General features: G+C 40.2%; 1 protein-coding gene across 6 annotated transcripts in view; it reads left to right on the top strand.

Annotated features, from left to right (window-relative positions):
- Window positions 1-16,222, top strand: part of SPATA5 (spermatogenesis associated 5) — a 290,334-nt gene that overhangs the window by 37,864 nt on the left and 236,248 nt on the right. For all 6 annotated transcript variants that reach the window (XR_004645908.1, XM_034772170.1, XM_034772171.1 and 3 more), the window contains exons 10-11: window positions 787-941; window positions 8,259-8,468. Coding sequence is in view for 5 of the 6 variants with exons in the window: in XM_034772170.1 (XP_034628061.1) it covers window positions 787-941; window positions 8,259-8,468 (365 nt within the window). In the remaining variant the exon portion in view is untranslated. The remainder of the gene's footprint in view (window positions 1-786; window positions 942-8,258; window positions 8,469-16,222) is intronic.

Here is a 16,222-nt window from a genome sequence, read left to right on the forward strand (position 1 = left end):
TCTGTACCCAGAAAGGTATTGATAAATCAGAGGGGGGGGGTGGAGGACAGAGCTTCTGAGGGCCTGAGTTATAGGGAAAGACTGTAGGAATGTTGTATGAATGGTTTGGCTAAACAGAGGGGAAGCAGGGAAACCATAAGTGTTTGTTTGAAAAGTATGAACGCGGTGGAGGGAGAGGCATTATTCATGGTAGTTCAAGACAAGATGAAGAATAATGTGGAAAATGGGTTGAACATGAAGAAAAACCTACTTATGTTGAAGTTTTATTAGACAGTGAAAGTTCTCAGTGAAAGCAGCAAAAATCTCATCACTTTAAATCCTATTAAAGTAGATTAGGCAAAGAGAGCACTAGGGGCCCAATCCTGCATTGGCAGAAGAATGGACAAGACAGCCAATCTTAAATGAATTGGTGGTTCCTATATAATACCTGTGCTAGATATTTGTATTTTTTTTCCTCCTAAAATGTGGCTATAAAAATGACCTAAACTATTTTTTTCTTGTCCCCTCCCCATCCACCCTATAATGGTTTTCCTGGGAATTATGGCTATTTCATTCTCTCTCTTGAAGCTGATCTGTTCTATATGTATATGTGGTCAAAGAATCCCCTTTCCCCTTCATCAGAAATATCTGTTGTGTTCTTTGAACTAGCCAGAGCCTATTGTTGGGACGTTCTGTTTAAAGATCATTTCCTTGCCAATGCTTCAATCTTTTGTGCATGTATGTATTGTATGTTCTGTATTTGTGGGAAACAGGATGAAGTCAACATGTGTTTGGTTTTCTTTGTAGGTTTGTGCGCTTTGCGGAGAGCACTGGGAGAACAAGCTAACCTGTTAGACAGCGAGGTGGCTGGGTCAGTGATGATTACTCTCAATGACTTCCTGCAGGGGATGAATGATGTCAGGCCCAGTGCCATGAGGGAGGTGGCTATTGATGTGCCAAAAGTAAGTCATGTTCCCCAGAACACTAGAAACATTGTTAAAGCTAAATGCTGTAAAGTCATAGTGAGACTTCGAAGAGCCCTGTCTGCAAAGGTTCATTTTAGAAAATAGAGGTCTCCAATAAATGTTATGCATCATTCTTTTTTGACGTCAGATTTTTTTGTTGTTGTTGGCATTTGTTGTTCAGCATGAAAAGTAAGCACTGCAGGAAGACCTATGTCTCTTGTTGACTGTATACTCTGTTCTCAAGATCTGAATAGGTTAATTGATTAAAAGTCTAAAAATGTAAGCTTAAAACAGGCACTGAATAGGTCTGTACGTCGGAGCCACTAGTGTTCCAGCAACCAGTTCAATTAGAAACAAAACATTGACGATTTGCCACCAAAATATATTGAAACAAGGCTATGAAAAAGTTTGTGTGATTGTATGGAGCATAGCTGATAAATTGTATAGGTCAACAAGATCTGAATCACTGAAAGCATAGGGACAAATTCTGCCGACAGTCATACTTCTACAATCTCATTGGCTTCAGTGAGATTGCAGAGGTTTAATTAAGAGCAGAATTTGACCTCCTGTGTGAGTCATTACTGGTCAGCAGTGATCACTTCCGAAGTCATCACTTTGCCTGCACAATTGTGTGTGAATATGCTACTTGTTCATCAGAAAAATTAGTTACTTTTTGGAAATGATATACATTTACCACCTTCTGTCACAAATTTTTCAACTTGCGTTGAAAAGAGGAGATCCTTGGCCTTGAAAGGCTTACAATCTGCTGAGATAACCAGATAAGTTTATTCTACAATGTTCTAATAAGCCCTGTGTTATTTGAGAAAAACAACATGTGCCTAAAAAACCAAAACAAAAAACCCAAACCAAATTACTTAACTCTAATAATCAAAATATTTGTAGGCATTAACTTGTCCACTCGCTTCTAGGAGAAGGTGATGTGTTAATGGACAGATAAACAGAATGGGTGTGTATCCTACATTTCTATCTTGTTAATATTGGCAAAATAAATATTTGTGCTTTATATTAAGAAAATTCCAGAAAATCACAAAAGGGGGGCATATAAATCAACTCCAAGTAAAAAAAAAAAAAAATAAATAAATAAACTAGAAGAAAGTTACTAAGCATCATTTCACGAAGATGAATCAACAGGGAATTCAATCACATAGTAGGTGGTTATTCCCAAACTATGGGAATAAGAAATCAGAAGAGTGAATGGTACACTTCATTTAGTAGCCTGTTCATGTATTTTGCACTATGGGCCAAACGTGGCTTTGTTGGCTATTGAAGTCAGTGGAATTACTCTGGATCTACACTAGAGATATTCAGGATTAATATGTCTGAAATCAAGAGTAGAATCTGGCCCTGTCTATTTTACTTACATATACCTAAATACACCTCTACCCCGATATAACGCGACCCGATATAACACGAATTTGGATATAACGTGGTAAAGCAGTGCTCTGGGGTGGGGCGAGGCTGTGCGCTCTGGTGGATCAAAGCAAGTTCGATATAACACGGTTTCTCCTATAACGCGGTAAGATTTTTTGGCTCCCGAGGACAGCGTTATATCGGGGTAGAGGTGTAGCTCCCGTTACCATAATAATATCTGAATGCTTCAGAATGTATTTCTCTTCATAATACTGTGAGATAAGGAAGTACTATTATCCCCATTTTACAGCTGGATAACTGAAGCACAGAGACAGAGTAAACGATATGCCCAAGGTCACACAGGAAGTCAGTGGCATATCAGGAAATTGAACTCAGGTCTCCTGTGTCCCAAGCTAGTGGCCTAACCACTAGAGTCTAAATTGTTCTTCTCAGTGCCTTCCTCCTTATGTCTCAGTCCCTTTTCCCACAACCTTAGTCATCAGACTGCTATTTAAAAATATTTCTTTATTGAAATGAGTACACAAAAAGTGTTGTACACTGGCAGGACTTGGTAAAGATATACCAAGATACAGGCTCGTTCTGTCCAGACTTAAGCACATGCTTAACTTCATTGAGTTTATTGGGACGCCTTGTGCATGCAATATTTTATAATACTTTTGAAACTTAGGTTCTGATTTTTAGCTAGACCTCAATCTAATATTGCAAGCACAGTCTTGCTCTTGCAGTTAAAGAGGATGAAAAATTGCATGTCCAATTAATTGCACTTACACTTGCACCTGTTTGGATGCTTAAGTACTTGATTGTGAGTGCAAACCAGGTAGTTTGGCAGCTAAATGGGTGCAATCGCAGAGTCATTGGGGGCCCATGATCTTATGCTAGCAATATAATAGACTATTTATGCCTTAGCATACTTCACTATTTGGGGTCATGATGTGTGATTGTCCAGTCTTGGAACATCTGTTGGGAAACCTCTGGAATTATTTGCTCTTCACAAGAACTGGAACCAACATTAGTTATAAATACAATAATAAGTTCTTCTTTTTATTCCCCCTTCACCTCCTTTCAATACAATATTTACAGTTCATGGACTTGGGCCATTTTTCCATCCAGCACTTTATTAGCTGGCTCGAGTCCATGGTGCACTGTGATATGTTACTTATGCGCTCTGCAGTAATTTACACCAATGGAAAGTGCTTTCTTGCACTAAGCTTATTATGTTCATATCATATTGTAAAAATTATGGGTTAAACAAAAAACCCCTAACGGAAACCAAATTGGCTTAATGAGAAGTAGTTGATTCCTGCAATTGGAGTCCTATAACTTCAGTTCTCTTTTTTTCTGACTAGTGCATGTGCTAATGATGCAGCATGTTTAGTTATTTGAGAGTGATTAATCTTCGGATACTTTCATCTGCATATTTCTGTGAGGATAGCTTTTCTAATTATTATTATTATTTATTAAGACGAAGCCGCCTATCTAAGTAGACAAGTAATTATGTGTTACTTTTTTGGTAAATAAGGGATTAAATTCTTTTTTCAAAAAAAAAAAGTGTTTCAAAGTTTGACATTAATTTTGTTTGTCATCTAAAAAACCCTGGCTAAAAATACATTAAAGCATGATATAAATGACCAACCACAGGAAACTTTCCAATAGGAGACAATAGCTTGGGTATGAACTGTATTACTCTATTAACAGTTCATTTTTTTTTCTTTTTTGGAAAGATATATTATTACAAGGGTCAAACACGTGCATTGATGCACTTTTTGGGCTATACAATGAGTTAGCAGTAAAATCAAATACAGCCTTAAGAAAACTGAGAGGCACTTTCATTATGTTAGGTTAATATTTTTCAGTTTAAAATTGGCTGTTTTTCATGTTAGGGCTGTTTAAAGTAGCTCTATGTAAAGCAAATGAGAGAAGACCGCAAAGATGGGGTAACATTCCATATTTTAAACCATGAATAAAGGCAATTTGATAAAAGGTTCATTCCTGCTTTGGTTATGTGCCGATACCATTCTCTCGTTGCTACCCCTGTATTTTCCTGAAAGTGTAACATCCTCTTTCCACCACTCAAGATAAATAATGCTCTTGTTTTATTATGAAGTCAGCAGAGAAGTTAGTCAAAATATGCAGAATTTTTCTCTGAAATCTGCACCACTTTGAGCAGCGCAGTGAGTGGGAGTTTTTATTGTCGTAATTAGCTCTAAATTTTTTAATCTTGAATTTCAGAAAGAATTGTAGGAGGGTCAGTATATGTAGTATTTTGTTAAACTAAGTTGCTCTGGTTGTGCTCATTTTTTAATAGAAAACCAGCAAAAGCCACACTGCTGTGCCTGTACCATTTTACTTGTTGCACAGTATATACATTTACCTTAACTCGTAAGAGCAGTATCTATCAGTTGCATTATTTGAATGATGAAGGCTATCGGATGCAATACTTAGTTTTTCTATTCAAAACATACCCCATTTATTGATGGGGGAAAGCAGTCAGATTAAGTGAGTTTGGAGAGGGACTTAATGGATAGTGAGCTTATTTGGAGGCCAGAAGAAGAAAGGCTTGTCCAGGTGTAGAGGTGGCACGTTACAGTCCACTTCCTGGTGTACTATATATTTGCATTCTCTTGGCACTCCATGTATGCAGAGAGAGCTATGCCGTGTGTTTGTGAGTGGGGAGAATGCAAAATGTTTGTGTGATGACTGCAAGAATCTGTTGAGTGTCCTGTACTCCTTCATTTTAATGGCACTTCTCTTGAACTTCATTATATGTAACCTCTTTGGAAGACTGCTCTTGTGTGTCAGGGACTTTGGAGACGGGGCCGGGGAGGGTTTCATGTTATACATCAGGAAGTTAGTTCTGTGCTTCAGTGGTTTGGGGAGTTCAGCTATAGCAGCCATTCCTCCCTCTTCTATGGGTTTTTTTAGAATTCTCTGAGGGTTTTCCCTGCCTGTTTTTTGTCCTATTGTAATTCAGCACACTGAGACTTACACCTTTCTAGCCAAAAAGTTCTGGATGAGATGTCCTTTGGTGCATGTCTGCTTTGTTTCTTTATTACTGCGTCATAACTGTCTAGGGAGTTACTGTTCTGCATCACGTTCTCAGCCCTGCTGACTTGAAGAATTAAATATGTAGTGCCAGGAATGAAACCTAGGTGTCCTATATTGCACAGCAGCGCACTATCACTATCCCTCTGAGCTTACTCCTGAGGGAATTCTGTGCCAAAAAATGAGTTAGGCTGAGGCCCAATCAGATTAAGAAAATAAAAAATAGCAAATGGAGCAGTCTCAATGTCATAGACTCTGGTAGATCACAGCCTGCATTATAGAAATTCTAGATAAACAAGTTAGCAAAACATTTAACCCTGCATGCTGTGTTAGTATGAAAACTCAGGACACTCCTCTTTCTTACAGTGCAGTTTCGAGGAATCAAACAGTATCTTTCCTTCCTAGCACCAGGTTCCAAAAGGGAACTTATCTAGAGTGAGTCTTCAGGTTTTTCCACACCTGTGTTTCTCAAAAGCTGCCCTTTACCTCTCTAATTTCTCCTTTTTCATGTATGCCTTGTCTTGATGGTAAATGGCATACCGCAGTGGAACAGACACAGTATGTTTGAAGAGTTATTTGAACAGTGGTTCAGGGTACTTTTGTCATAAGTGTCCTTTCTCTGAATTTTTGTAGATGTGCAAGGTACCACAAAACTCATTTTGCTTGTTGCTTTTAAAAATTTTAATAAATTCCTGATTTACGTATTCCACTGTTTTAAAAAAAAAAAAAAAAAAAAAATTTTCCTCTGCGTGACACGTATGGTTTCTGCTACGATCTCCTGTATCCCAGCTCTCTCCATTAGAAGAGAACATGTTCCACTGGAACATTACTGCTGGAACAACCAGTCCATCTTTTACATACGTGAATTAATATAATAATAAAATAATATGGTTTTTGAAAATTAAGGCAGTCTATTTGTCTTTTCTCCTTCCCTAGGAAAAGTATGCTGCTGTTACTATCCCATTATCAAGTTAATTTGGAAATTTATAAATTTTGTTTCATGTAATGTATATGGCTTTTAAGAAAAGTGTTTTCCAACAGTGTTAAGAAACTACAGAAAACGTCTTTCCTGACTCTTTACTAAAACATATTGTACTGTAGATTATTATTATTATTTTTTTATTTATTTCTGTTAAAGTTAAGGAGACATACTAAGACCTGGTCTTAAGAATTTGTATCTTTGCTTCATGCTAACTAAGACTCTGTAAATATGTCAGCCTCTTATTTTGAGGAATTAATTGTCATGCATTTTCTGAAGTTACTGTTTTCTGCTTCATTCACTATCTTCAGTTATTTCCCCCTCAAAATAAGAAGCAACAACACGCACAACTATGTGTAGCTGTGCGAGCCCATTTACTACTATTTAGCTAATGTTTGTCCATTCAGGCCTGTTTGTATGATGGAAAAAAATCAAAAATGCTCTTTCACAGTACTTCTCTGAAATAGCACATTAGAAATAAGTTTTAGCACTGGCAGGTAGCAAAATCTGGGGTATGGCAAGTTAGCAAAATTGGCAGGCTGCTTTGGCAGTTCATAAGCCCTAACCACTTATTCCTCAAATACTAGATTCCTTAGAATCAGAAACAGCAATCCTCTCTTTTTCTTTTCTCTGAATTGATATTTCTCTTAACTTTTTTCCCCCACAGCAAAATTCTGCCATTAGCTAGTTCATCTGTACTCTTCTAAGGCAATGCTGTCAGTTGTGTGTATTTTTATGCTTCCTTAATCAACCACAGTACTTATTGCCCAGTCAGGCACCTCTTTCTCAGCAGTCCTTGTTCTTTCTGCTTCCCCATCCTTGTGTCTACCTCGGTCAAGCACAGATGAATCTTAAGAGGGGAGTCCTGATTTTATAGCCAGTAAATCTGTTGCCTGTGTTTGAAGACTCCCTATTTTAGGAGAATGTCATCTCAAAACATAAGGTCATCTGAGTCAGTTGCCTCTTATTGTGGAGACTTGATATCTTTAATATCTAAAACAGAATAGAATGGATGCTGACAAAAAAAGGGGGGGCATAATGGCAGACCACTTATTGCAAACATAGAAAATACAAGGAATTATCTGGAATGGGGAAAATTATCAGTATTCTTCACAACTCTGTAAGAAAAGGTACGGCTCATTTTACCCACCATTTTGAATAGCCTCCATTCTATTTAGTGGTATACATTTGTTGGTGTCTGTGCTTTTACTCATGATGCACCTGCCTCACATCTTTAGCATAGCAACTCCAATTGCAGTTACTCCTTACATTTTAATCTTTAATATGTAAATACTCATCCAGTATTTTTTTAACATACTAGTTAAATCTCCAGTGCACAAGTCCAGGGTGGAATAAATATTGTTGCAAAGTGATTTAAACCACTTCAATCCTTCAAACACATATGCATGCTAGTAGTCCCTACTACGTGGCAACTTGCACCTAGTATAAATTTCTTTAGTGTGCTAGATGGAAATAATAACCTCTTAAATTTATATAGAATTTTCCCTAGAAGGATACCAAAGTACTTTACAAATTATATATAAATGCCACACACCTAGGAATTGAAACAATGGGAATTATCTAATGATCCTGCAGAGTTTACAGATTATGTGGGTGGTAGTATTGATACTGGGTTGTATTTTTGGATAACAGCAGTTATTCATTTTTGAAATAGATGCTCAATATATAAAAAAATATTTTCCTCCCTTTCGTTATGTAAATCACCATTTTCCCTTTTTTCTTTACTGATAATTTATCAGATGCTGCCTGTTTTAATTTAAAAGGCTTTAAAACTTAAAGCACTTTTTTTGTTAAACTTCATGAAATAAACCTATTGAAAAGGATATAGATGCCATAGTTCTATACAACCCTCCATTTTGTGCTAATGGTCTGCTTTGTAGGTACTCTGGTCAGACATAGGAGGACTGGAAACTGTCAAATTGAAATTGAAGCAGGCGGTGGAATGGCCCCTCAAGCATCCTGAATCCTTCATCCGAATGGGGATTCAACCACCCAAAGGAGTACTACTTTATGGACCTCCTGGATGCTCAAAAACAATGATAGCGAAAGCTTTGGCCAATGAAAGTGGCCTCAACTTCTTGGCGGTGAAGGTAGGTCATTTATTTTTATTTTTTCTTAATCTCAGGAAAGTAAATGGCTTCAGACAATACAAATGTTTTGTGTTTTGGACCAACTTTCTGCTGTACAGCTTCTCTCCACATTCATTACTCATGGGCTAGTGCCCCCCAACTGTGGAATTCGGAAGCAGTCCAATGTTGTTGCTGGAGGCTCCAGGACTGGGCTCCACTGTTGGCTTCAGCTCAGACAGACACCAGATTTTCTGCTTGCAGCGGTGGAACAAGTTGGCAGTTCGGTTTCTCCTGGCCATTTAGTTTTTGTTTTTATTCATTTTTGTGCAGTTGTGATTTATAATCTTCCCGGCATTGGGTAAATAGCACCAAGATAGTTTCAGCCACCTGGATCTGCTGCTGTAGTGCCCTCTGCCAGGCCCCTCTGCTCCCACTCAGTCGTGGCAGAGCTGTCCTGCAAACACCTGGCTAAATCTAAGCGGAGCGCCTTACATGAGGCAGCATTTTTCGGGCTCTACAGAGGATGAATGATGCCCTCCTGTTGCCTGCCTGCCAGCGAGCCAAACTTTGTGCTGCTAGGGCATGAGGCTCAGAGTCAGACTGGCATGTTGGCAGACCTATCCTGCTCCGAGAAGCTGTGACTCCAGTGCAGAAAAGCCTGATCAGGAGCTTCTGAGCTTTTGGGGAGGGGGTCTAAGGACGAGGAGGAAACTATCTGGCCGGTACAGGGCCCTCAGTAGACCTAGGCTGGGGAGGAGGAGGAGCCTTGAAGGATCCAGTGTCATCCGCCGCCTGCCCTCAAGATACTGAAGTGGGTCCTCTGGCCCACTGGGGAAGAAACAGGGCTCTGCACAGCTCCCCATCTTCCCTTTATGAATTGGGGGGGGGATTCTCATTATACTCTGGGATAAGCCCTGTAAAACCCAGAGACTCTCAAAAAGGCAAAAGCAAGTGTTGCCTTCACAAGGCAGTAATTTAATATTGTTAATAAATGACTGAGGTGAAAATCAGAGGTGAAACCCCTTCTCCCCTAAGGGAGGGTTTGCTGGGGATTTCTCCTATCAAGTCTCTTGCTCAGTGCTCTGGACCATGCTCACTACCCCTTCCACCCCCTGCAGCATCTGTTGGCATGTGAAGAAGCCTGTGCAGCCCTGCCTCAGGTTTCACCCTAATGGAAATTGTGCCTGTCTGGCTTTCAGACCAAGGACCCTCGCTGTGCCAGGGAAAGGGGCTCAGATTTGAGGCAGCAGTGGAAAGGAAATTGTCTTCTGATCATCCGCCATAAACCCTGCTCAGTCAGAGAAAGGGGCTCAGACTATGAAAGGTGGGAAAGGGTCTTTCTCTCCACCGCTCGGAAGGCTGTCTTCACAAGGCTTAAAGCCTTGAGCACTTCAGGGAGCCTATGACCCTGAGGTTTCCATTGCTCACAAAGTTGCAGTTCTGTGGAATTACAGCAGGGTAACATCCCTGCCCTTGTTCAAAATTATCCTGATTTATGGGCTGTGCTGCTGAGATGGCACAGAGGTGTCAGCCTTCACTGTCAAAGCCAGTATAGCAACCATTGGTTACTACCAATATCAAGGGATCCAGGAAGGGACTATTACTCTGACATGGGGGGAAAAAAACTAGAGCAGACGCTTCAAAGGAAATCTCGATACATTTTCTTCCAGACCAACAAAATCCTCCGTGTGACAAAGTCAAAGAGTGTTTGCATATACGAGCTCACAATTCCTGTAGAAGACATTCTTCTGATCTGCCCTCTGCACCCTCTGAAGTGGCTGGTGGAAGTCACAGCAAGGCACAGATTGCATGTTGTGCACCTTTACCCATGAATAGGCAACATGCCAATCAGTACCCTGTCCAGAGAAACAGACCCATTCAGAAATGAACAGTTGCTGGAAAGGATTCATAGTCAACAGTGGTCTGAGCTGAAGGGTGGAGCCTAGTCCTGGAGCCTCTAGCAACAATGTTGGACCACCTCTGAATTCCACAGGTAGGGGGCACTGGCCCAGGAGTACTGAATTCAGAGAGAAGCTACTAACAGAAAAAATCAGGTAAGAAATTTCTCATTCCTTTATTACAGTCTGCTGTCCCTCATTGTTCCTGATAGTCTTTTGTGTATATAAATCTCAAGTAAGCTTTTTTCCTTTTATTGCTTGAAGAGTCAGAGTTGTATTTCATCTGAGCCTCAATAGTCCACAACACCTCACTTTAAAAAGACTGAGTTTTGAATCGGGTGGAAAAAAATAAAAGTAAAAAATTGAAATGTTTAATGGACAGTTCGATATATTATACTAGAGATCAAATGCAGTTTCTTATTTAATGAAATCCTACTTTTTTTTTAAGTTTTAAAATTCATACAGTCTCTTCTTAGAACATTGCAAATGAAATGCTAAGCTTATTGGATAAAGTGTACCTATTTTTACAGTAATGGTATCCCGTTTAAATGGACATACTGCTACCTTGATATACCGTGACCCGATATAACATGAATTCGGATATAATGTGGTAAAGCAGTGCTCCAGGGGGGCGGGGCCGCGCACTCCGGTGGATCAAAGCAAGTTCAATATAACGCGGATTCACCTATAACGCGATAAGATTTTTTTGGCTCCCGAGGACAGCGTTATATCGAGGTAGAGGTGTACCTATTCTCTTACTATCTCTTCCCATCCCACTCAGATGTTCTTGAATGGCATTGTGGAAGCAAAAAAAAAAAAAAAAACTAACAAAAAGGGAATTGCAGTGCATAACATTTGATAGCAAAAGTTAGGCTAATTGTAATTTTAATAACACAAAATTTGTAAAAGCAAAAATTGTGTAAGGCAAGTTTAAAAAAAAAACTATGTAAAAAGTTGTTGCAACTTTGTGTAAATAATGTGCAAACAATATGAAATCTAGACTAAAAGTCTACATAAGTTTAAAAAAAATATCAAAATGACCAAAATGCAGCTGTTGCTTATTATTGTCTGTAACAAAAGGTATAAAATGCTCACTGTAATCGTTTACCTGTGAAGAGACCTTTCTAGGAGGGGGAGACCCTGTGTCCCAGTGCACTCTCCTCCTTTACACAGCTGTTTAAAAAAAAATAAAGTGTCTAACTTTGCTGTACCCAACCAAAAGAGTAAGAACGCTATTATTCTCCGACAATTTGGGAGCTCGTCCGGGATGGCAACGCCTACTAAGACAGTGGCAGCTGATATGGATTGTTCCCCTTTGATCCCCATGACGCCACAAAAAAGGTATAAGACCTTTTAAAATCTCTATTGGGATATCGGGGGAAAAAAACTGCCCGTAAAGACCGTCTGTCCCTGTTGGGCTTACGCCATCTGAACTTACTGACTGTGCAGCAAGATCAGATGCAGAGCGGTGCTGGAAAACTGTTTTGCCGCCCCCAATAAAGTTAGTAATGTGGTGCTGAGGACTTAGTTTTGCCGCCCCCAATAAGGTTAATGCATTAAAAAAAATGCATTAGGTATGCACCGGTGCTGAGGGGTTGTTACCGCCTCATAGTTTATTAAGTCCGGACATAAGGTATAAATGCATCGTGGTATATAAAAATAGAGGCCTTGAAGTGTGTGTGTGTGTGTGTGTGTGTGTGTTTGTGTGTACACCAGTGTAAATAAAAGTTACCGGAAGACGCCCAAAGTAATCTGCGAAGTCATTTGGCTCGTAACCAAAACTACTCTAACGCAGCCTCGGGCTCTCTTCCCCATTACCTACTTACGCAGGGGCTTGAATTTAAAACAACAGCCTGGGGTAAAACATCAGGGGATGTTTGATTACAGGACTCTTTGCCTCCATTATCACATCTCTATATGAGTCTTGCTACTGTTGTTACTTCATCATGTTTAGAAGGTGTGCAAAATAAATTGTACCTACAGTGTTCTTGCATAAGTGGAATGTTTTCACAGCACTAGGAACCACGGTAAAGTGATACTTTGGAAGGAGTTTGCCATTTAATAGTATGGTACCATTAATTATTAGTTAATTAGTATTTAATTCTGTGGTAATTGATTCATGTGAGAAGTTTGGAAAATGTATGAAAGGAAATCTTTGATAACATACCTTGGTGTTCAGGAAAGTTAACATAAAGAAGTAGCAATGTGGTTCCAAGACAGGCAAAGTTTACAGCCGTAACAGAAATGCTGATGAAACCAGACAAAATGCAGGAAGAGGGAATCGAACTTTAAGAAACATGTTTTTTGAAAAATAGACCTACTTACAGCAGCCCATGTGGGCAGTGTTGGTACTCTAATCTTCTGATGACCATCTCATTGCCTCACCCTATTGTGCTCTCAACTCCTACGCAGCTTTCTTCTCTGCCCATCCTTTTGATCATATTGTAAATGTAATTCTGCACCCTGTTGTCTCCCTGAGGCTGAGGCCTTTGGGTTGCATCTGTTCCAGTGAATACCCATCCATTCACTCTGATGGCAGCTAGTCCTCTGTATTTACTTTTCAATGAAGACCTGTTCCTGGTCCCAATCACACTAACAAAGAGAGTCTTGGAAACTTCTGCTCTTAGAGGACATGGTCTTACTGTCTCCCCCAAAAAGACAAGGGAGCTCTTTGTACTTCACACTCACTCATAAACAAGGTTAACTTTTCCTTCATACCTTACAAGAAAACAATTCCTTGTTTTTTCCCCAAAGCATCAATGCCTGAACAAAAAAAACATGGCATGTGCTAGTTGTGAACAGAGCAGTTAAAATGTTCCTTTTAGCACTTGCCTGCACTGGGGGTAGTGTAGATATTCTGTTCCAATATGAAAAGTGGCTTGCAGTGGTGCGGCGTGCTCCATTTCAAACATGCATAAGCTGCACCAGTGTGAGCCCCCCTACCTCCATTTTTTTACATAAGGCAGGGTGTCTACACATTTCTACCAATGCAAAAATTCCTTGTGTAGACAAGCCCTAAGCAGAAGTGGTCAGCTTTGGAAAACATGTTTTGTTTCCCTCCACTCTAAATTCATCGGCCTGAAACCAGAATAATCCTTCATTTCCAGACGTATCAGGTAGTTGTATCCCTGAAGCATATTCAGCCAGAGATAAAGCTGACTCCAGAAAGGATCAGAGCCCATTCAGCTGGTGCCACATTCACCTCAGGGGCAAAAATGGCACCAGCCACCACAGAGGAGATACGATAAACCACCTCTTGGTCATCCATCAACTCTTTTTAAAGCACCACAGGCATGACTTTCCTTTCTCTGCAGAAGCACCTTTTGTCAGGAAAGTGCTCAAGCAATGATCACCAAATTAATTATATGACTTGATATGACTTATTTTAGGGAAAGGAGAATGTTTGACTTATTTTTTTTACTTACCCAGTGTTCGCAGCTATTATTTCCTTTCTAACTGTGTTCCAAATGTTCCACCCTGGGGGAGATGTTTGAGTCTAGAACAGAAAATTTGTTACCCGATAACTTCCTTTTTGAGACTGACCTCTCCTCCAGTGTCCCCTGTTGGACAAAAGTGCTTTGTATATCTATGCACAGGCCTCTTCAGTGTATATAGCTAACCGTTAAATAAGCCGTGTCTGATGGGGTATACAGACCTACTGGAGAGCAAGGGGTTAAGGAACAGCTCTGGGTCCAGGTAGCCCTGTCCAGACACACCTACAAAGCCTGCACAAACTGGAGACAGGGCTTTAAAAAGGGGAGCAGAGCAGTTCAGTGGCAGGTAGTGAAAGGGAGCAGATGGCTGCTCTTAACAAGAAGTGCTCCCCAGGAGCTGATTGCCTGAGACCTGACAGCATAGACCCCAGAGAAACCAGAAAGGAGAGGTATATGACTGAGCATGTGGATAAGAAACTTTATGGGAGTAATCTAGTCTGGGAAGCTGAAGGAGACTAGGGTAGGAAGTGGTTCAGTAGGAGGTGTGTGGCTTTCAACCACAAGGTGTTGGGTGTAGCTGCCCACTATTGGGCCCTGGACTAGAGCCTGGTGTAGAGGGTGACCCCGGGCTCTGAGAGGACAATACAACAGCAAGACGCTTCACCTAGTTTGAGGAGCCAGCTGGAAAAGACTGTGGCTGTTCAAGGAACCCCTCCCTTCTTAAAACCCCTCTATAGAAGGGGAGGACTGGAAACCCTTGGGGTGTGGGTGTTGAGGGACAGGACTATGCTTCAACAGGAGAAGACCTGTCTTGGGAGAGGACCTGCTTGCCTGCCCACTAGTGGCAGCGCTGACCATGGTTGTGCACCTAATATAGTGTGGTGTTGCTGGTTTTATTTAATCTACTAAAAATAATGTATTGTTTCCATACATCTTTGGAAGTACTTGTGTGGCATGAGGATGGAAGGTTCATAGCCAGATACTGCAGCCATAAGGATTAGTCTGAGCTGCCTCTATTTATATTCAAGAGAAGAGGCACAAGAGGTAACCAATTTTCCATTGCACTCTGTCTTCTTTTGTGATCTGTTGTGAAGTTCAAGGGTTCCTCTTAGACTGCATTTGACCCTCTGTGCACTTGCTCCTTGAAGTTTATATGAGCCCTTGAATAGCTGTGTCCTTACCAGTGTCAGTAACCTTCCTTGTTTTCTAGGGAGAAGCTTCCAACTGTTCTCATGTCCTTGAAGGTTTTTTCAGTGTTTCTGGAATCACTGGTGTGACCTTGTATAAGAAGCTGGGAAGGAAGGCAGCAGAGTTATCTCTCTTCCCCGCCCCTCCAAAGAGAGATTTATTTGAGTGTTTGAACTTCAGTCTTGATTTATTGACTTGCTCTTTGGACTGGTTACTTATTTCACTCAACAGTGTATGCAGTTTGTCACTCCTTATTCATGCTCCTCTATTGCAGCCCAAGAGATGTACCAGTGTCCCTTAGAGGCCATGTCTACATTACAATATTAAGTCGACCTAACTTACATCAGCATACAGCTGCTGCAGTAATTACTTTGCTTGTATATAGCTACACTTTGCTCCTTGGATTGGCTGTGCACGTCCTTACCAGGAGCATTTGTATCCATTGTATTGTCAGCTGCCTTGTGTCAACCTACCTCTATAGTGTAGACCAGACCAGAGACTTTTTTGTTCATTTTTGTTACCGATGGAACAAAATAAATCACCAAAAGGTCATGGGGCTATATGTATTCATAGGACACTGGGATATATAACTTTTAGCTCCTGTCTGCCCGGTGACAGCTCTTTGTTATGCATGTCTGTCTCTGTGACACCTAGTTTTAGAGGTCACTTAGTTTTCTCAAATTGAACGTGGAGAAGATTAAACCCTTATTCACTGGTCTCATCTGTGCTTTGCCTCCATTTTCTCTTTTGACAGTTTCTTTGAATGGCTATGTATCTGTCCTGTTCTGACAGCTTTTTGAGGCACACATTAATCAGATGGTTAAGGCTTTATATGCTGTTCTAGGAACCTGTCTATAGGAGGCCTGCAGTACTGTGTGTTGTCTCGAAAAATGTAAAGATTATTATACCTGGGTTTATGTTGCATCTGGGTTTATGTTGCATCTTGATTTCTGTAGCTCTCTGACTTGTGGTGACATTGTAAATAAGAAGTGGGCAGCATTATGTCCTGTAAATATAGACAATAGTTATTGGCTGAACAAGAAGTAGGACTGAGTAGACTTGTAGGATCAAAAGTTTTGCATTGTTTTGTTTTTGAGTGCAGTTATTTAACAAAAAAATCTACATTTGTAAGTTGCACTGCATAAAGAGATTCCACTACAGTGCTTGTATGAGGTGAACTGCAAAATACTATTTTTTATCATTTTTAGTGCAAATATTTGTAATCAAAAATAATAATATAAAGTGAACAGTGTAC

The sequence above is a fragment of the Trachemys scripta genome, chromosome 5, assembly GCF_013100865.1.
Source record: "Trachemys scripta elegans isolate TJP31775 chromosome 5, CAS_Tse_1.0, whole genome shotgun sequence".
NCBI lineage: Eukaryota > Metazoa > Chordata > Testudines > Emydidae > Trachemys > Trachemys scripta.